Consider the following 23623-nt stretch of genomic DNA (forward strand, 5'->3'; position numbering starts at 1 on the left):
TTAAATAATTTAAATTTGTATTTTCTTTGGTAGGTAGTTAAGCTGAGCTTAGGTTCTTCTTTTATTAATTTAATTTTACTGCATACACATATACAAATATAATATGTATACAATAGCAGTTTTAGCGGGAGTTTTGTAAGTTTATTTGTAAAACGCGGAAAGTAAACTAAGGAAACACAGCACCTGTTTGAAAAAAACTCACCACCATTTATTAAAAACTATATTATTCCAGGTAGCTTTTTTTGTATACATATATAAACTAGCTAAATTTATGATGATATTCGTCCATTAAGTCGGGAAAAGTTCATAGTTTCCACGGCGTGAATTGCCTGAATAGTTCAAGTTACAATTACAATTAAAGCACAATCAATTTATATACAGTATGGTGGATTATATAAATATTAATTGTTAAAACTTTATTTTAATGTCACTTCAATTGTTAAATAATACTTAATTGCTTTTATATATAATAATAATAATAATGTCCTCCAGACCGATTTCGGTCACGGCGGCTAATCTCAAGAGAGATTAGCCAACTACGCAGGAGATATTATAGTGCACAAGTGTGTGCGCAAACACAGGTGCACTCTCTATTCCCTAACTCTCATAATCCGATGGGACGGCAATCCGACACGACCGGAAAGAGTTCAGGCGCAGGACCAACGGCTTTACGTGCTTTCCGAGGCACGGGAGTGTATAAACTTCCAACTTCCATACTCCGGGCTACTACTGAGAATTTTCTGACAGAAAAACCCAATAACTTTTTATTGGCCCGACCTGGGTATTGAACCCAGGACCTCCGGGTCTGCGGCCTTATATCAAGCCACTAGACCAACGAGGCAATCAGCTGTTATATATACTTAATACCTAACTACGTCTCATTTTGCTTTAATTTCATCAAATTATGAAATTATTATTAAATTAGGTGTATGTTAAGAAACTTTTTCTAAGACAGCATTTGAAAGTCGCTAAATTGTTAAATATTTATTTTTTTACATCTTACCTAAGTAAGTCATAAGTTTTTTCATTTTTTTCGGTTCCACTCAGTAACTACAAATTCTATATGTAACTTTCATAGTAATTTAATTTATAGTTTTATGAAGGACATATGCTTTATAGTTAATTTTTAATAATAATAATATGTAATTGATATTTTGCATATTTAATTTAGGAATATATCTTAATATGTCCACGTACTCGAAGAGAAAATTGTCGCTCTAGACTGTTATATAGCTAACGCGAAATGTATAAGATACACAAAAACTTTGTATATGAGATTTGTTAACGTATGTATCTTTTATAGATGACCCATAGTGATAACCACTGTAATTATTTTGTTAACTGTATTGTTAGAAGGAAAGAGAAAATAATGACACCTTTAATTTAGTTTAATTGTCACAAAGGTATAATTTTAGGCGCTTTATGTTAAAAATTTTTCCTAATACTAACACTTTGAAACTCAAACTAGTAATTTTACAAATATTAAGAGATATTTAAACAAGCGTATGAAAAAATACGCAGGGCGTGTTCTACTATGATTTATGCATATACATTATTTTATGCCCTTAGTACTATAAATCCTGTATGGGCGAATAGATCGATTAGCGAATGTTAATATCTCATTATTAAAAAAAATCACGGGATAAAATATTTATTTTAACCGTACGAAGTCGAGTCAAGCAGCTAGTAAGGTAAACTTTGGGACTATCAATGATTAAAATGTGCGTTGAAACATCACTTGGCAAAACTGAAATCACTATCAGTTCGGAATGTGCATTCTAGTGACAAAAATCCACGAGAAAATATCAATACCATCATTAAAATCGTGCCACCATCTCTTGGAACTAAGATATCGTTTCAATAGTGATAGGGCTTAAACAAAGCCTTTAATATATGAAACCCACCTCAGGCTTTTTCAATATTCTCGCATAATGAAAACATTACGCAAGATATTAAAAGTAGGTATAAAATAATCTCAGATGGTAAAGTGAAACTTAAACGAAGATCATCTCGTTCTCATTAGATCTAGAGTTAACATGTATGTGTCGGATACCAGTAGGTTACAATTATTAAATAATTGGTAATTAAAAAAACTCGTTACAATAGGGAAGTTCAAATATCAGTGTCTAGGGCCTCGGATTTCTAAGTCCAGGCCTGATGACCTGAAGGATCATTGTTATTATTCGTTTGAAGGTTTTTGTTATAAAACTACGGACGTACATAAAGGGTGGTGAGTGAGTTTTTATTAATAGGCTTTTACTCAGTATAGTCCCTTCCAGACAACATAAAGAAGTGCTAAAATGAACAATTGCAATTGGCTGGTTATCCGGATTGATTTAAGTCATACTGGATGGATAATAGCCAACTGCACGGCATATATTTTATATCATAGTGCATAAGTGTTTACAAAGACAGGTTCATTCTCTTTTGCCTAAATCTCCACAGCCCAATGAATCGGTAACTCAACACGACTAGAGAGAGTTTAGGCGTTATGTTTTTAAGTTAGTGTCTTCCAAGGCACGGTGTGCACACTGCCAATTACCAACCTTCGAGCTGCTACTAGGAATTTCGCGACTGGAAAATTACTTTTTATTGGTCTGATACGGGATTTTTTGATTTGTACCCTTTTAAGTTAGCCTGTAGCGTAGACCAACGAGGCAGTCGGCTTACACTAAGAAATATTTTCTTAAATACACACTTAAATATGTAGTAATTATGTGGCACCCTTTTCACCGTTTCACGCGGTCACGATTTTTACAGCAGTTATTTTAATTTTTATTTGTATATATTTGAGGCTTTTATGTATTAATTATTGGAAAAAGTCATATATATTTAATTAGTGATACATAATGTACTTATTAGATTTGAACTATATTCAGATATTTTTTCGTAATAGTTTTATCATAAAAATATTTGTGATATTAATAAATAACTCTATTAGTTCTACAACCGTATACTTTATTACTAACTTTACCCGGGTTCCTTCAAACGAGGCGTGAAGAGGCATCTTGCGGGCCGGCAAGGCGGTGACGGCTAGTACAGAACATTCTTCCCGACTGTACTGGCCGTGGTCGCGTTTGGACTCTACTACCACTTACCATCAGGTGGAGTAGAGTCATTTGCCATCCCGGACATATAAAAAAAAAACCTCAAAAGTTTATAACTTGACGATCTCCTGATCGTATATTTATCTACTTATCTTATAATAAAAATGTCATTTGCAGTGATATTTTGTAAGAACTCACGTATTTCACTCGTGATATGAAAAACTGACTTAAAGTGATACGCTACTGAGGTACGTGTATCTTTTAAACGATATAAGTCAATGTTGCATATCAATTGTGAGTGCGTTAAGTCTCGTGTTTGTTCTAACACTATAACTTTACGGATCTGTTGTTACGGATCGTACTAAGGGCTTGGGCTAAGGTCATAGATGAATGATTGGATGAGAAATTAAATTAAATGGTCATAATAAAAATGAGTAACTAATTGGAAATTTGAATGAAGCTGATAAAGCAGAAAGACAACTGATCATCATTTTATAACATGCAAGAGGAGAGTTAGGTATGTGGATGACCACAAGACAAGAGTACCAAAACATTGTGAAGGATGATATGTATCAGAAAGTAACTCAGGATATAAATAGAGATAGAGATAAATGGAGGAGAAAAACACACTGCCGATATTAATTTTAAATAGAATAAAAGCAAGCAAATAATGAATGATGAATAATAAAATAATTATTATTTGTTACTACATCAATCAGAAATTTGGAGTTAACACAAATGCTACAAACCTGGACCCTATTACAAGTGCCGTAAGAATCATAACCTTCGAAAGCTCCTTATCAGTTAGGGACCTTTATCAGATACAGATAGCACCTTCTGATTCATTAATACCACACAATGTTAGTGAAGTAACTGCACTTGTAATATCTAATAAAGTATTTAAGTATTTAATGCCGGCTCATTGAAATAAACGCGGCGAACTGTCATAATATTATCGTCCTGTATCAAATCGTATGTGCATGCTAGAATATAGTTTATTGCACAGTGATTGGGTGTGTTTTTGATTAAGCGGTTTCGGGCATGCGTGATGGCGTGGCTTCTAAAACGAATTGTTGAAGGTCACCTTGAGTAAGCGTCTGACTCGAGTCTCAACCGCCTCGCCATACAACCACCGTTGGTCGTCTCTACGTGACCTGTACCACGACCTAAGATATAATTGTGAGTTTTCACGTATTACTTTCATTAACACATGACTCAATTCGATTCTATTATTAAATCTGTTTATTTTAGTGATACATCTGTTTTTTTAAGGATAATAGATAATAAAACTTTATTTTAAATTTTGCGAAGTTTTATTTTTGACTTATATATTTGACATTCATGTTACTTGAATTTTTATATGTTTTTTTAGTTTTGCTAGTGCTTTTACAACTTTGAGATTATAGTATAAGTAATAATTTGACCTTTGTTTGCTACTTTGTTTACTTTCACTGAAAGGAGAGATTGTTTCTTTTTTTGTTTTTTTTGTTAATTTGTTTTAATATTTTTATTTCACTTTTTTTATAAATTTAATTTATTAAAGAGTTAATTAAGAATTCGTATGAAAATGTATTAAATTATGATATACCTAGATACCTAAATAGTTTCTAAATTTTTATCAATTTTTATTTTGTATCACTTTATATAATTAGAAATATACATAAGCATACTTTATTTACACATCAAGGTTATTGCGAATATATTAGACATAAGAATTTTTGTTATAAGTATGCCGTGGAAAAAATTTACAGTAATATTATTAAAAGCAATTAATACTTTTCTCTAATATTAACTAATATATTTGAATACGATTTTGCCTGTTCATATTCATAATATTCTCGACCGTGATAGTTCACGCGCTCCTGACAGTGACCTCTACCATGCGAATGAATTAAACCCATTTATTTTTAAATGAATCAATGTAATTACTTAATGGAATGCTTTTTTTACAATCTCGTTTCGTTTAATTTATATTAAGCAGCTGCAAATTTATATCTTGATCAAAATAAGAAACGTTAACGCTTAATTTGTGTTAAGGGAACTACCGTATTTACATTTTTATTTTTGGATTTTATTATTAAATACCATTAAAGTATGATCATTATTTAAAGTTTTAAAAATACACATATTCTGTAAAAACAAAATCGAATCTCACCGCTGGAAATAATCATGAAATGTCAGAAAGTGATATGCGACATTGCCATAATAATTATAACATTTCATACACGCTCAATATATTATACTGGTGGTAGGGCTTTGTGCAAGCTCGTCTGGGTAGGTACCACCCACTCATCAGATATTCTACCGCAAAACAGCAATACTTAATATTGTTGTGTTCCGGTTTGAAGGGTGAGTGAGCCAGTGTAATTACAGGCACAAGGGACATAAAATCTTAGTTCCCAAGGTTGGTGGCGCATTGGTGATTTAAGCAATGGTTAACATTTATTACAATGCTAATGTCTAAGGGCGTTTGGTGACCACTTACCATCAGGTGGCCCATATGCTCGTCCGCCTTCCTATTCTATATAAAAAAAAAAATATATTACAATACGTCAGTTGTCAACATTTCACGGATGAGTAATGAAGTGAGTTCTTACGGAATAATAAACTCGCGTTAAAATCGTGTCCACTTTTTCGCTCGATTTTTAATCGAAATGAAAAATTAAAATAAATTTCCTTAATAATATAAGAAAGTTAGTAATTTCTCGATGAATATTGAAAGATTAAGTAATATTCAGATATACATAAAATTTGTTGTTTAATATTTAAAAGAAGCGTCCATATAAATAATCATAATCTAAATAATGTTACAGAAAATTCTGTTAAAAGAAATTTATATTTTATTTTTACATCAAATATTAATTAAGGTATTTGAAGCTTCAAATGAAGAAACATTTTTCATCAAATTCATCATCATCATCATCAAAATATAATTTATTTTACGATTGTAAATGAAATAATTTATTTTCTAATCTTATTTATATGTATTTTGCACATTTAGCGATTTAAGGACGTCGGTATATTCTATTATATTTTATTCCTTTTGTTTAAAGATTTAAATAGATTTCAGTTAGCGTTTTGTTTTTTACATTTAAAAAGGTATTACACAAAATTGCTAAATTAATAAATATATATCGTACTATCAAGTTTACTTATAACTTACAATAATTTCATTTAAACTGAAAATATTCATGTCATGTTTTTATTCCTCATATTTAGTATGTTTTATAGACACACTACATAGAACAGAGAACATTATTTTATAAATATTAAAATCTAAATAATTTAATATGACAATATTGCAAAACGAATTCACATGAATGCAGTTTTAAAATGAATAAATATTGCATCCGTATTGCAAAGCAACGTACGTGCAACGGAGCATGTATTCCGACTCGGTTCGATCAACCGTTCGCGGATTTAAATTTGGAACCCATCCCCACCATGTCACATGTGCGGGCAGTTCACCCTATATTTTAGCGCTCTCGCTGCCATTCGGTCATTACCGTTCTTCGGTTATATGACCGAAACACTTAATACTTAGTTGCATTTCTAAGATCAACAATTACGTTGTTACGTACGACGAGCTATTGTATTACAAGTGTGACGAGTCCTGAATTTCTATAGAACAATGCCTGGAAATAAAGCGAACGGAGTCAATGGAACTACGCGTGAGTTTTTTTTTATAAATTTTGAAGCATTAAATCTTATAAAAATATACATCTAAATATAATGCACGTGGTTGCGGATTTGTTTATGTTGTTTTTATTATTACAAGACTCTAATAGTAATACGGTTTCTTTTTCGGTTTTTTTTTTAATACGAGTAATTAAGTTACCTGTAACGAGCACATATAATGTTCTTTGCAAGTCGTTTTCGTCAGATCATATTTACTATGAGACGCGATACGTTCAAAGTGCTTCGTGATTAATATAGTGAATATGTTTCCTGTATTGCAACGGCTTAGCGTTAAATTGTTATTAAGTCGCAGACATTATAGAGTAACAGGTACTTACATATTTATTCCAAACAATATTTGCTTAACTTCAAATATAAAAAAGTGTCATCATGTAATTGTTAACGGCTAGTTTATGCTCGGCGTTAAATAAATAGCAATTTATATTTAAATAAATAAGGTAAATGACTTATTTAATGATGGATTCGACTTCTATGTCAATTACTAGCGTAATTGTGTAATATACAAATTGAATAAATGTGCTTTGCGTATTTTTTTTTATTGTGGTCTTGTGATTTTTTTTTATTATTTTTAGATTTAGTAACGAAAAAGCCTATTACAGCATATTCTATTTAGGTAAAAATAAAGAATAAAAAATTATGACGCAACTCGATTGAAATCAAAAACAATCAAGGTTCCTTTTTTAAAAGCTATTCGAGCGGTTCGCTCAAATATAATTATGATAATAATATAATGTTTTTTCAAATAAAATTTAATATTTACTTATACAACATGAGAAAAAAATGCCTCTCTAGTTAAGAACAAGGATTCAGTACAATGGTATTCGCAATTTAAGATTTATTCAATAGTATTATTTATACTTCAGTTACCTAACTTAAAGTACCTTATAAATGTTAGAAATAACCTGGAGCTTATTCCACTACGTTACTCCATTGCGGGTTGCTCGAAAGACATCAGATCAGTGAAATTTGACACCAGGCTCGTATCCTTTCCTCACGATTTTTTCCATCACCGCGAATTACGGGACACACAGCCAGACACAGTTAAAAATTCCCATATAACCTGGTTCTCCTCAAGGGCCTGGGATATGTACTATGTACATACTTCTAGAAGATATTGGTAAATTCTGACATCATCATTAGTAAATTATCACATTTGATATTTATATTTAAAAAATAAAATAAAAATGGGTTTTTTCAATTAGTGGTTAGTGGTTGCCTACGGTAATAAACGATGTCACATATAAGCTATTATTCATATAGGCTTTTTTATATTCCTACTGACTTTACTAACTGCTTTTTTTATTTTATTAGGTAAAATGGCAACCCTGGAGCAGTTATTTCAGCCAGTCCAGCCGAGGATTGATGATAACGGCAACAAGGTCACTGTTGTCGGTACGGGACAGGTCGGAATGGCCGCTGTTTTTTCTATGTTAACACAGGTATAATTAAATATATATTTAAATTTAATATATATATACTTATAATCCAAAAAAATAAATTAGGTTTGGTTTGTTTTAAAGTATACATTTGTATTTTACATATAATATAAAATTGTCGGTACGGGCGATTTCCTCGCGACCGCTGCATAAATTACCTACTCTTATTATAAACGCAATAAACTGTAATCGTACAAAGTAATGTAAATTTCGCATATATATCTGCGATCGGATACAAATATCTACATCATTTTATCATCCATAAATAACATATCGTCGGCTATACAATTTTAGATAATAAATCATTTGGCGGCAAAATTACAGATTGATATCAAAAAGAATATTCTTAGTCTCTAGACTAAGGATCTAAACAGAAAATTTATTATCTCAAAATACGCGTCAAAATAATGTCTGACTATTCCGATACAAGGAGCTTTGATGGCGCTCTGAGAAACTGTTTAAAACGCGTTTTTTTTTTTTCGCTCTCTAGATTGAAGTATTAAAATCATTCAAAAAATTTTTACTGTTTTTCAAGCGGTGTTTGTTCAATTGTCATTTATTTTCTGCTGCTGTAATGCACTATAACATCATGTTTATATTGATAACTGTGCCAATGGGTGGTTATTACATCTGTAATACTCCTTAAGTCCGCCTATTGATATCATTTGTTTATCCAAAATTCTAACATATTCAGACTATAAAATGTCAAAAAGATCCAAAATATAAAAGGAAATTTTTATTTTTAAACTAGTTTAAAATTTGTATATAAAATATTATGTATATTATGTAGAAATTATCATAATAGTTGTGAAATTTGCCTGAAAACTCATGTATAGTTTAGACTTTAGAAGGAATTAGCGAGACGCGAAAAACGACTCTGTGTTATACGATTTAAGGGTGTGTTCGCTACGCAAAAGACGACCTTAAAGTCTTTCACCATGCTTGTAATACTAGCATCATTTCTAACGTCTCACTCACGCTCACGTCACTCGTAACATTGACTCGGAATTGTGCAATTGCAAATAGTCCTGGGAGGAGTATGATTACCATTGTATATAAGTTTTGTAATTAATATAATGTTTATATATATCTTTTTATGTAAGCAAAATTCTGATGATAAAAATAAATAAAGACTGTAATGTCATCGTCTTTGCAATACTTGCAAGCAAAAGTTAGTAATTCTATTTATTAAAATTTAATTACGAGATAATTTAAATAATCAATATATTTTATTTAAATTAAAAAATTAGTTTTTTTTTAATGAAGGAGGTCTTAAGTAAGTTTTATTTTTTATAATTTTAATTATCTGTGGCCACTGGCCGAAAAGAAGTCAATATTAACTGTACAATGTATTAACTTATGTAACAAAAAACCGAGTGTAGATATTAAGTCATAAAATTATTCAAGATAGATTATAGGAGGATAATACAAGTTACTTTGATTCGGACCTTGGAATCTAAACTATTTCTATAGTATTGTATGACGTCATTTATTCTAGTTTAACAATAACACATGTGTAAGAAATACACTTTGTTGAGTAGTTATTAAACAGTAATACTCGTAACACTAATTAAAATGGTATATGATTGTTCAGTACTGGTCTAAATTATCAATTCATTATTTTGTTTATTAATATAGTCTTACTTTATTTTACATATGTTTATATATCATTTAGTGTGGATGGAGCTCTAGGCTATATATACCATATTATGATACTATTGTGATATGATACTACAGTCTACTTACGTCATAGTTGTCGAATCGAAACTCGTTGAAAATCAATGCAATCCACTTTTGAGGTTATCAGATTTTGCTCATACTCTACTCGATTATGACCTGCAAAGAATAATTATTAAATAATATCACACCGACTTACTATTTAAAGTAAGTTCACGATAACAATTGCACGATGGGTAGCTACAACTTTTTTTTGTAAAACCTTTTGACAAAAGATTGCATTATTTCGCAATTTATATTTTCAAAGAAACTCAACGTGTAATTTCTTGATCGCAGCTAACTAACGACCGACTCCCTTCATTTGACTTACGCCTTTATATTATTATAATTATTTTTTAATGTGGATCGTATCTTATTTTTTGGGTTTAGCTTTATACTTTTGATTGTATTTCGTAACACGTACGTAACAGCCTATGAATGTCCCACTGCTGGGCTAAGGCCTTCTCTCCCTTTTTTGAGGAGAATGTTTGGAGCTTATTTCACCATGCTGCACTTGTTCACAATGCGGGTTGGTGGAATACACATGTGGAATAACTTTATTGAAATTAGACACATGCATGTTTTCCTTCACCGTAAAGCACGAGATGAATTATAATTAAAAATTCAGTGGTGCTTGCTCGGGTTTGAACCCACGATCATCGGTTAAGATTCACGCGTTCTTACCACTGGGCCATCTCGGCTAAATATTGAATTGTATTTCGGTTTGTGGTAAATATATGACGGTTATTATAAACGAAGTGCACTATTGTTATTTATGTCATCTCGATTAAATATTTTTAGGTGCGTGTCGAAAATAATTCGCAAGTCAAAAGTCGACGACCGATGTTACGAAAATAAAAAAATTAGGTTGAGCGTCAGCAAAGGAATTTTAATTTTGTAACATTGCTTTTTAACCGTGATCCTCGCCGTTGTATTCTCATTAATTTCATCCTAATTGGTTAAAAATTCTTAATGCTGATTCTTTTATTTCAACTGAGACTAACCAGCTACGTAGAATATATTTATAGTGCACAATACTGTGCGCTAACACAAGTGAGCACTCAATTGCCTCACTCTCTAATACTCTCAATCTAATTCGACGACTGTGACAAAAGTTGGTGGTAAGGCTTTCTATATGATTTTATTATATTAGACGTCAGCCAACAAATACAAAAAAATGCGAAATTATTTTTCCCTTTCCTTCATTTAACGACGTGCTTTTGTTAAGAAAATTTCCTCGCGAAACCGTTTAATTTTCTTACAACTTACTTACTTTGAAAAAAAAAACATTTATGTAATTATTTAAATATTATGATACAGGGTGTAACAAATAACATCGCATTGGTCGACGTCATGGAAGACAAGTTGAAGGGTGAAATGATGGATCTTCAGCACGGCTCGGCCTTTATGAAGAATGCAAGGATCCAGGCCAGCACTGGTAAGATATTCACTGTACATTTTAATATAAATAAGTGCTATATATTTTATTATATATTGTACATATATATTATCTATTATTATGTATATAATGTCTTTACTAATACAACCTCCAAGAGGAAAGTAAATACCCATATTTACTAGGTTGATCCCTTATCAAGCAAAATATATATTTCTATGACAAGATCCCGCAGACATTTCTACATTTTTTACTTAGTTAGTAGTTAGTTAGTAACAGCCTGTAAATGTCCCACTGCTGGGCTAAGGCCTCCTCTCCTTTTTTTTGAGGAGAAGGTTTGGAGCTTATTCCACCACGCTGCTCCAATGCGGGTTGGTGGAATACACATGTTGCAGAATTTCGATGAAATTAGACACATGCAGGTTTCCTCACGATGTTTTCCTTCACCGAAAAGCACGAGATGAATTATAAACAGAAATTAAGCACATGAAAATTCAGAGGTGCTTGCCCGGGTTTGAGCCCACGTTCATCGGTTAAGATTCTCGCGTTCTTACCACTGGGCCATCTCGACATTTTTTACTTAATAAGTTAAAAACAATCATACTAGTAATCTTATATGTAAAAAAATATGTTGGTAATATGTTCAGCTATAGACCATAGACCTATCGATAGATAATAGACCTCATACCGCTTAACTGATCGCCACGAAAGTGTTTGTTCTACCAACTTGGTTGTATATCACATGTAGATGGCCTCCGGTAAAATAAGTTTTAATTTTGTTAGTTAAAAAAACCATGGAACCCGATCGCAATTCCATCTACCGGGTCCAATCTAAACAATGCAAGGACACACACAAAAAACTTCTGTGTGTGAAGCTGAGGTTCTAAGCAGCGGCTCGTTGAAATATACACGTAAAGAGTTATTTAAATATTAAAATGTAATAATAATTTATTTATGTGTAAAGATGTAATAATAAGGCATTTAGGCAAAATATGCCTAAGTAATTTTTTCAGTAAAACATAAAGGACGATAAAAAGACAATTAGCATTCGTTGACTTTCACGCATAATATACAAATATGATTGTAAATAATGAAGTAACTTATAATTCGTATCGTTCAAACTAGTTTTTTCCGGTTAATGGGCGGATAACCGGTTTAATCAATCTTATAAAATGGCGATACAGAGAATAATCGCATGAGACGACTTGTAATATAATATTTTATTTTAATTGGCTTATAACAAAACAAACTAAAAATGATATGTATTTGTTATAAAATGTTAATTGTAGGCGATAAGAAATGTCATTGCTTGCTTATAACATATATACAAAAATATCTATTACGGTGCGTTATATATAAATATATCACAAAAATTGCTAATGAAAAGAGTTGAACCTTAATTTTTATCTCGTAATATCGAGGCGGGATTTGCTGCCTGTCGATTGCTGTTTGGCAAAAATGTAACATATTACTTTCATTAATTATTTTAAAAATATTCCATTTTTATTTTTATTTTCAGATTATGCAATTTCAGCCGGCTCGAAGATTTGTGTAGTGACGGCTGGAGTACGGCAACGCGAGGGTGAGTCGCGATTGGACCTAGTGCAGAGGAACACTGACGTTCTCAAGATAATCATTCCTCAGGTAACCTCTATATTTCAAGAGGTATCGGGTAGGTTTTGTTTTGATTATCACCAAAAGAATTCACCGTAATATAATTCAGTGTTCACCGAATATATTTCTTGAAGAGAGTAATGGTTTTGCTGACAGTCATAGCCAATTCCTAATAATCCATTTCATTTTAAAGTATTAACAGAGCCAGACTTAGAGATCAGGAGGCTATTGGGCAAAAGGGAGTGGAGGCCCCTAACTATTTTTCGAATAAATTAAAACAATTTCTTTCATTCGGGTCTTTCAATAAAAAATTATTACAGCATACCAGGATTATACTTCTATGTTACTATATATACGTAATAAACTACATTCAATGTACACATTACTCTAAATTGGCATATTTCTTGTGATTGAAGATTGTATTATTGAGTTAACATTATTTCCACTGATTACAACGCCCTCTGCATAAGTTGAGTTCATGAATTTTATTTGCGACAAAGTAAATATATGCGTTTACTAAATCTTATACATACATATATTTACGTACATATGTAAAACTTTTATATTTTATAATTATCTGGCGAACATATTCATAAAGATATTCAGCGCACACAAAGTCGCGATACATATTAAATAATAAACCTGGTTTAAATAATTTACCAAAATGCGTATGATATAATATCCGCTTATCATTAATGTTTCGCTGACAGTTTTATTGCAGTTTTAATTATATTATGTTATTATAAACTAAGTGTAAATTTTTATTGATAACATTAAGTTATCTTGAGATTACAATTCAAAATAATTTCATCTAGCAATAACAAATTTGCTTCAATTTAATTTTAGTTAGATAACCAAACAAGCTGAGATGGTCAAGTGGTTAAAACGCGATTAGGGCAAGCACCACTGAATTTTTATGTGCTTAATTTGTGATTATAATTCATCTCGTGCTTTGCGGTGAAGGAAAACATCGTGAGGAAACCTGCATGTGTCTTTCATTTCATTGAAATTATTTGACATATGTATTCTACCAACCCGCAATGGAGCAGCGTGGAGGAATAAGCTCTAAACCTTCTCCTCAAAAAGGGAGGGGAGGCCTTAGCCCGGCAGTGGGACATTAACATAGGACAGGCTGTTACTGTAACCAAACAATGATGTTTATTTAGACAACATTGTTTACGTTTAGTAAAGATAAATTGTAATAATATTTAAGACAACATTTTTAATTTTGATTAATGAGTGACAGTAGGGTAGGATAGAGTGTATTCCATATTACATATAAGACGCCGGATCGTTTGTTTATATATCGGAAGTAAAGAATATTTAAAGCTTGTTATGAGATTCAAGCTTATTTACTTATTTTGTAATCAACAACGTTACAATTTAATTTACAACATAAATTATGACAATTATCTGAGCTTGTATATATTACTCAGGTATAAATTAACTTTAAGCTAACTCATCACGGAAAGAGTTCGGTAGAAGTCACCTACAACTACCGAGGTCTTTTAGAGTTTTGTCTATGGTTTCTACGTATGAGCCAGACCTCAAATATATAAGCGTATGTGTGCGTGTATCTGAATGCTTAAACGTGACGTTTCTATTGTGATCTGCTAAATCATCCGGCTTAATAAATAATAATAGTGGCTCAGCTACATTATAGGCATAATATACTTATGCGAAGCATTGCATTGGTGGTATTGAATAGTAAATATTGTTTTGGTAAACTCGATCACAGTATTATAAACGTAACATAACGTGTACAATATAAAAACGTTTGATTCCCTTTCAGCTCGTCAAATACAGTCCAGATGCGGTATTCATAATTGCCAGTAATCCGGTCGACATTCTCACGTACGTGACCTGGAAGATCAGCGGGTTACCCAAACACCGCGTTATCGGGTCTGGCACGAATCTGGACTCGGCCAGATTCCGCTATCTCCTGTCAGAGAAGTTATCCGTGGCCGCTACATCTTGCCATGGATACATTATCGGTGAACACGGAGACAGCAGTGGTGAGAATAACATGAATAACGAAATATTGTCGCTCTGTATTTAGAAAAAAAAACGGTTGAATGGCTTAGTGATCATTTAATTATTTACAATTTTTAATGATAAATTAAAGGAAGTCAATGTATTTTGTTCGCCTATAAGCTTATAAGCAAATATTTCCGGTCACTATATACAAGATTCGTTTTTCTTAGAACCGTATATACTTTTTGTACTCTTAGCGAGTATGCAAAATTTCATGAACGGTTGAGACGTAAATGGTTAACAAACAGAACTAACTCATGCATGATATTCCTATAATACGCATAAGTTTAGACTAATGAGTTATTAAGTTATATGTATTTTAGATATCATAGTTATAAATAGAAGGATAGTGTCATAAATACTAGTAGTAAGTCAAATCCTTATCGCGGCAAAAATTGCCGACAACTGAAGTGCTATTCTGTAAGAATTCAACCATTACTCACCAGTGAAATGTTGACTACCGACTTATGGTGATGTACTATATTGATACGTGTTTTCTTGTAATATTCCGCATGTCACTTTCTAACATTTTACGACCATTTTCTGAGGCGAGTCTCGAGCTTATTCTTACAGAATAGCCCCCACTATGCAACATACGTATCGCCAAAGATTCAAGATGCATTAAGGTTGTCATAAAATATGATCTTTAAAAAACGATTTCGCTCTAGATATTCATTTAATACTTTAGTAAATTAAATAAACTTACACGACTTTTTATATAAAATTAGTGATTATAATAAGCTAAGTTACGTTTGCAACTGATAGAATTTTTAAACACTAAACACATGTTTGCATTTTTTTTATATACTAACAACCTTGAGTGACAGGTATAGTTGATATTTAACATGTATCATATCAGTATTTAATTTTATTTATAAAAATAATAGATAAAAATTTCATCAAAATCGGTCCAGTAGTTTTAGCTAGAACAAACAGACAGGCTGTAGCTAATTACACAACTTACTAGATAGAACAAAATGGCATACTTAGAACCAAACGCTACTCGGCAAATAAGATTAAATAATCTGCTTAACTATAACACATGTTCACGTTTGAATATTCATGCGATGATTATATACTAAAGTAATAAATACACTTTGGTATATATAACTATCATATATAATAATTCACCAATTTTTAAAGCTTTAAATAGTGCGTATATATAATACATATAAAACTTACAGTGCCGGTATGGTCAGGCGTGAACGTAGCCGGTGTGCGTCTGAGCGATTTGAACGTCAACATCGGAACCGATGGGGATCCGGAGAACTGGCAGGAACTTCACGAGATGGTGGTGAAGAGTGCTTACGAAGTGATCAAGCTGAAAGGGTACACGTCCTGGGCTATCGGACTTTCTCTGTCGCAGCTTGCACGAGCCATCTTGTCGAATGCTAATAGTGTTCACGCTGTGTCTACTTATCTCAAGGTATTGTATCCTCAGAAATGTCTGAACATTCACAGTAACCATAAATAATACTATATTAATTTAGAACAAGTTTAGATAATTTTGAGAACGGTTGCCGACAAACTGCTCGCCGTAAAAATCAGTCGAAGATTACTCCTTCAAAATAAGTTCGAGACAAAAAATATATTATTTTTACATTATTTATTTATTTGAATTATAAAGTTATTAACATATAATTTTCGTATAAGTTATATCAACTTTGCTTAAATGCCGGAGAACTTGACTTGATAAATGAACGCGTGGAATAATGGCTAAAATGCTAGCAGCATTTCCTCATTGTATCATAATTCCGATTCTCGGGGCGTAAAATGCACCAGCACCTCTCTTACCATTTGAGGCAATATGAAGAGTTGCTATACTTTCATTAAAGCTTTTTACACTATCACCAAAGTCAAATTGTTTCAACTACAAATAGAACGAATACGTAATTTGCAAAAGAGATTTGCATCATTTATACACTTTAATTTTTTTTCGAAAGTTTTGATATTCAAAAATTTCATTTTTTATTCTCCGATATTCAAAAATTTTTCACCTTCGATTACTCGAGATCTAGATCAAAGGATCAATGATATCGCGCTAATTCATTACCATTTATTTACTCCTGTACTTTGACATGGGTTAAACAGTGAGCGAACGAAAACGATGACTTGAAAGCAACCGGATTCAAAATCAAATCACTGACAATTTAAAAAAACGTAGAAAACAATAAAAGATTTTCCTTTGTAGATACTTCGCTGTAGTATTTTTTATTTTACAAATTAATTTCGTTTACATTTCGATACAAAAATACCCGAAAATGTGGTATTTTTATGTCGAAGGTGATTTGAATATTCCTTTGCATGTTTGAAATAAATTGTATGTAACCTTAAAAATTATTTGTCTACAGGGTGAGCACGGAATTGAAGAGGACGTATTCCTATCTCTTCCATGTGTACTGGGAAGCAATGGAGTCTATGACGTGATTCGTCAACCCCTAACCGATAAGGAACTAGGGCAGCTCCGCAAATCAGCACTATTGATGGCACAAGTACAGGCTGGAATTAAATTTTAATTTTTATAGCACCTATAAAAATAATAGCCGAAAAATTTGGAATTTTTATTAACAACCGGGACTTAATCGGGAAATAATGTCCCGGCTGGACTATTTAAATTGTTTAACCAAAAATTATACTTAATTTAGCCGAAGTCTTGTAAATCCCAAACATCATTTAACCATTTTTTAACTCTTGGCGTAAAGAAATTGAAAAAAAAAGTATAATAATAATATAAAAAAATAACTTACTATCTTACTAAAAGTAACTTAAAAATACACTATAGGTACTTCAAAAATTGATGTACACGTAGTTATTAGTAGTTGAATAATTTATTACAAGCTGTTTGTTAAATCGATGTATCAAATTAATTTTTAATTAGCCTTTATTATGCACATATATTTATAAGCTCGCTAGCACAAACCGTCCTAACAAATATTATCGAAATAAAGAACAATTTGACACATGACAAAAATGTTTAAGTATTTAATTAACCGTTTAAATTCAACACGGTTAATCGATAAAAGTTGTTTTTTTTTTCATTCAAAGCATCCGAATATCATAATAATATCATAGCAATATGATTGGTAAAGCAAAGCTTTACTGATCAACGGTTTCTAAAACTATTGATATTTTTTTGACATTTGTAATTTGAAATTCGAATTAAAAAGACAAAACATTGCTTACTTAAAAACCGCAAAACTTTTATTTTTAAGGATAATATTGCGAGTAATGTATTATCACTTTCGGACGTTATTTAATTATTATATTTTATATTTAAGTATTAATGACTGTTAAATAATAAGCCACGATTGCATATAAGACCGAAATATAACACGATTGATGTAAATTGTTCTCAGAATTGAGCAAACGTTACTATGACAGCAACAATAGCGAAATATGTATAAGGACGACATATGTACATATTTCGCTGCTGTTCAGCAATGCAAAAGGTCGTATGTGAAAATTATCTACTTGAAAAAAGAACTTATTTACTCTACAGTTTCTATGGTATCAAACGAACAATCTGGAATTGAATACGTTAAATTTATAAGAAAAATGTCTGTTACATACGACCTTTAGACGTCGCAATTTGTGATCATTATACTTACAAGTCTCTAGATTCTTATTCTAAGGTCAGCCATAGATCGATGAAATTCAAATAATGTCAAACACACCCGTGACGCTTACGAGAATTTATTAATAAAAAATCATGACATTTTCTTGTGCCGAATTTGTACCTTAGCATTTTATAGTTATATTATTCTAATTTATTTTAATAAAATAAAATTTATATTAATTATTTATTAAGTATTTTTCTATGGCAATTCTAGAATATTCGAGTTGTGCATCGCTACGCTAATATTGCATTTATTGTATGGTATTACTGAGAAAGAAAATTAAAATTGTCGTATATATTTAATTGATAATATATTTTTTAATTATATTACAATTTTTATATTACAGAAAATTTAATGTGTGTTTTATTAATCTGTATTGTTTCAACTTGTGTAATTTTATACGTCTATTGATGCTGTGGACTTTGTATCAAATTTATTTATATTAAATGTTTCGAAGTAGTACTGTTTTTTTGTTACAATAATTCTGAGACATTTGTGAGAAATATATATTTTTTTTTAATTAAAAAAAAAAGATATATTTGTATTATCCATTTGATCGTTTATTTAACGTTTCATTACTTACTATAAATAAAACAGATATATAAATAAATAAATAAACCAAAATAGTGAGCTGGCGGATTAAACTACGACTAATTCAAATTAATATATAACGTCTCCTCTCCGCTCTCCACAAGTTGCCCTAAAAATAACGAGGCAAACGAATACTTCAGACCTCATTATAATTATATGAGTAGATTTTTTTTTTTACAAAAAAGATTTATTAAGTATACTACTAAAATGATGAGATATTTTGATAGTTATTTGGATCGCATGCAGTCTACTTATATAAAACCACTAAACCGATTTTGATGAAACATGGCACGAAGCTACAAAATTAATATCAAGCAATCACTAAATATGCATAAGCTCTATACTCTGTAACTTAAAAGACAGATTTTCAATTTAAGTTCTTAAAGGCAAAATCTTTTAATTAAAACAGGCTTTTATTAAACCAATTTATTAAATGTTTTGTCGGCGGCTCACCAGCACCAACAATGCGCCAAAGTTAGCTCTATCGATTGAAAGAATTGGCTTAAATTGTTGCAATACACGTATTTAATCTACGACATAAAAGAACAAAATATTTCTGAAAGGCAGTCGATAAGATGTAGAAATAATGAGCAATGATATAATGATAGGGTTGTACGGTTATCGATCGTATTGCTATCATTATTTAAAATAAATGTAAAAATATCGGGGATTTGACAGCGACTCCTAATATCCTGGTCTAGATATATGTTGTGTATTGAATGTTTCCAACAATTGAAATGAACTACGATATAGGAAATGTATAATTTGAAAGTAATTGTTACTAATGAGAACTTTTTTTTTAGTATAAAATCAGTCAATATTATTAAAAATAAATCTAGATACAGTTTTAATTTTCGCCGAAAGACCCGATACCCGTTTCAGTGTATATAATATTCCTTATTTAATATTAACCTTGAACCTAACATGCCGAGTTAAAGAGTTATTCCTGTATACCTCTGACAGTATAAAAATATTAAACGACTATGATCAGAAATCATTTACGTCGCCTTACCTTATAAATATTTCATTGTTTCTTACGATTTTGTCCTCCAGAGGTATTTCGGAATTTCTTTGGAAAAATAGTCACCTGCGCGCGAAATATAGCACGATTGTCTGCGTCTGTGCAGGAATGCCTTATTAATTCCCTCAACATTATAGAAATAATCAGACACGGGAGGGTAACACTGCTTACGTCCTTACTCCGGACTGTTGCTGAAATTACCTTTAGAGGAAAAACTAATTATTAAAATAACTTTTTATTTAGCTGTCCCGATTTAAGATCTAAAGTCTATAATACTAGCCATGAGATTGTTGTCATCAGTTAAAATTAGCCCTTAACCGTGAGATCGCACACCTTACGCTCCATATTACCTGTAATTACCTCTTTTTCCATTCAGAAGGGTCGATTTCCCTGCGCAAAGCAATTAAATAAATATTAATTAATTGAATAGAAAATAGCGCACTTTAAGTAATCATACTAAAATATATAGAATCTTACAATAGGCTTAAATTATTTTTTATGCTATGGAACAGGGTTTACAGAACTAAATATACGAGATTTTGACTTCCATGTGAGCTTGACGTGTGGTGACGGAGAGTTTTTTTCGTATTCATCGGATACTTTTCATTAAAATATTTCTATGGTTTTTTATATATGTATTATATACATATATTTTGAATACCTTTAATTTTTTTAATTTTTTCGCAATAAATACATTTATATTACATTTATATAATCCATAAAATATGTTTGTTTGAAATTAAAGGTCCAAAATTTGGAGGAGCCTTAAATCGCCTATCAAACAGTTGGATATATAAGTATACTGTTTAGGGCGGAGTTAGGGCTGCTTTTCGCAGTTCAGCGCGTAGCGCATTTTACACTTCTGGTGATCGGCTTGAGAATGGATGGACGTGTTTAGTTGTTTCCAAACCTTGTTATTTAAGTTTGTTATAGTCTGTATATAACTAGTACGTTCAGAATTAAGGAAAAGCGGCTACTATCTACAACTGAGTTTGTGTAATCTATTTTATATTTATAACGCGAAAAGTGTATAATATCGATTTTATTTTTCAAGTTTTCGGTTAAGGTTGTTTAATCTTATTTTTAAATTTCAAAACAAATAGAGTCAAAATAATATTTCATCATATACATTTTGAATGTTTAATAAAGTAATTACGCATATAAAACGTTTTAATATTCTTTTAAAGGTTTTAAGTGTTTTAATATTTTTGTTATATTTATGTATTTATTTGGATAAACTGTAAGTACTTTATTATTTTTATTAATGTCTGAGCACAAATGTATTATATCTAGTAGTATTTAAAGATAATAAAACAAACATATAACGTTAACATGATTTACATACAAGCCGTCGCAATGCTTTTGGCCGTGGCGTGGTAATCACAGTATGATTTCATTATAGATTGATTTGTATTAAAATAGACGCAACGACCATCGGTACATATATGTATGAACCCGTACACCATATGTTCTTCGCTACGATGTTTGCGAAATGTGATTATATAGATGTGGTGTAATGAATAATTCTTTAATTTCGCGCCTCTGACATTGAGACTAGTAAAAATACATCCTGCTAATATCAAGGATTGTCGATTCATTGACCTAATATACGAGAGCTCTAACGATACGATACTATGATACTTGCTTTCAGCTACCCGTAGGTCGTGCTACGAACTTTAATGACAGCAGATCTTGAGGCTCCTGGTTCACGGCCCAGGCGGGCATGTGAAGTCATAGGCATTTAGTGTTATACTCCCTTGCCTCGGAACACGCAAAGCTATGCGTCTGATATCTCCGGTCGTGTCTAATTGTGGTCTCATCGGACTATGTGAGTGACTGAATAGAGAATGCACTTGTGTGAATACGACACACACTTGTGCATTATAATATTTCTAGTTGCACAGACATTGGCAAGTCTCCGTGAGAATTGTCACCGCGGGAGACAGTCAAAGCAAATTATCGTTTCATTGTCTCTTTTGATTCCATTTTTCACACTTATGTTTGGAGTTGCACAATATCCGTAAGATGACGCCGTGCGGAGTTGACATGCTTACACGCTTGAATGGGACAAATATAATGGAAACTTGATTTATTTAGAGAGTTTATTTCTACTTTCCTTTGAAATATTTATATAGCTGAGGTAAATACCTTCAAAGGCATATGCGATTCAAATAAGTTTAGATCGGTTACCCTTTTTTACAAATATTTAAAATTGCATGTGAGGGTAGTAAACTGCAAGAAAGGAGTATAGGTAGTTATTTGAATGGTATCTCCATTTATACAACCGATGTTGAATGACCTAATCATTTAATTAATTCTATAGATTTTTAATGAAAAATAGTAGGTCTGTTGAATAAAACTGGCGCTTCACGTAGAATGCATATACATACCTAATATATACTTATCTATAATTCTCATTTACTCTTTTTACATTATGAAGGTTAATACACAAAGTTGACTGGTGGTAGAGCTCTGTGCAAGCTCGTCTGGGTAGTACCACCCACTCATCAGATATTCTACTGCAAAACAGCATTACTTGGTATTGTTGTGTTCCGGTTTAAAGGGTGAGTGAGCCAGTGTAATTACAGGCACAAGGAACACAACATCTTAGATTCCAAGGTTGGTGGCGCATTGGCGATGTTAGCGATGGTTAATATTTCTTACAATGCCTATGGGCGTTGGTGACTACTTAACATCAGGTGGCCCATATGCTCGTCCGCCTACCTATACTATAAAAAAATCTAAATCTTCGTTATTTTTAGGTTATTAATTTTATTTTGTATATAAATAAAAACAAAGTTAATTTATTGTTTAAAAAAATGTGGCCGCCACGGGACGCCTGGCAAATGAGAAACATTGAAATCAGTGCTTATTAAAATTTATAATTAAAGAGAAGTTAATAAACACAAGAGTAATATAATATTCTCCTTACTATATAATAATTTAAAAATTAATTATAAAATATCAAAAACCACGATATCGAAAATTAAAGAGAACCAAGAGAGTGAGATGGAGAGGGGGCATAAGAGAGCATCATACGGTTCGTCGTCACGGCATACGTTATTCACAAGGCAACAAGACGTGTCACTAAAATTTAAATCTTAATAATATACATAAATATCTCACATCAATTATAAGGAATGTGGCTCCAAAAAATAGTCACGCTTATTACGAAGATACGATTTTATTGGTACGATTTTATTGATATCTTATTTACACAATCTTACGCAACTGTTTGGAGTACGCAATTGCTGAGAGATGATCTTGAAAAACAAATTATTTTACGAATTGAGTCGCTAATAAATTGTTTTGTTTTCAACTTTTATTTTTAATTAGTTCGATTCAATTTAATCAATTGTCTCGTCTCGTTTATTTTATTTAGATTTAAATTGGATGTTATCCCTTGTATATTATTCGTGACCATGTCTAATGATTGTTTTTATGACTTGAGC

At 31.5% G+C, this 23623-nt stretch overlaps 1 protein-coding gene across 2 annotated transcripts; it reads left to right on the plus strand.

Moving 5' to 3' along the window:
• The first annotated feature begins 4179 nt into the window (after positions 1-4179).
• LOC126780210 (L-lactate dehydrogenase) lies at positions 4180-19012 on the plus strand. Of its 2 annotated transcripts, none has more exons than XM_050504480.1 (7): positions 4180-4226; positions 8058-8185; positions 11219-11336; positions 12814-12938; positions 14701-14923; positions 16127-16368; positions 17294-19012. In XM_050504480.1, the coding sequence occupies exons 2-7, from the start codon at positions 8063-8065 to the stop codon at positions 17456-17458; spliced, it is 996 nt and encodes a 331-aa protein (XP_050360437.1). In that variant the 5' UTR covers positions 4180-4226; positions 8058-8062; the 3' UTR covers positions 17459-19012. The 2 variants fall into 2 exon arrangements, with proteins under 2 accessions (XP_050360437.1, XP_050360436.1); XM_050504479.1 differs by lacking the exon at positions 4180-4226 and adding an exon at positions 6546-6718.
• The last annotated feature ends 4611 nt before the right edge of the window (positions 19013-23623 follow it).

This window comes from Nymphalis io, chromosome Z, assembly GCF_905147045.1.
Source record: "Nymphalis io chromosome Z, ilAglIoxx1.1, whole genome shotgun sequence".
Lineage (NCBI taxonomy): Eukaryota > Metazoa > Arthropoda > Insecta > Lepidoptera > Nymphalidae > Nymphalis > Nymphalis io.

Excerpts from the sequence above, each read along its gene's own strand:
- LOC126780210 (XM_050504479.1), top strand. The coding sequence starts at position 6,679 with ATGCCTGGAAATAAAGCGAACGGAGTCAATGGAACTACGC. Across the intron at positions 12,939-14,700 it reads TCAAGATAATCATTCCTCAG|CTCGTCAAATACAGTCCAGA; the intron begins GTAACCTCTATA and ends ATTCCCTTTCAG. Across the intron at positions 16,369-17,293 it reads CTGTGTCTACTTATCTCAAG|GGTGAGCACGGAATTGAAGA; the intron begins GTATTGTATCCT and ends ATTTGTCTACAG.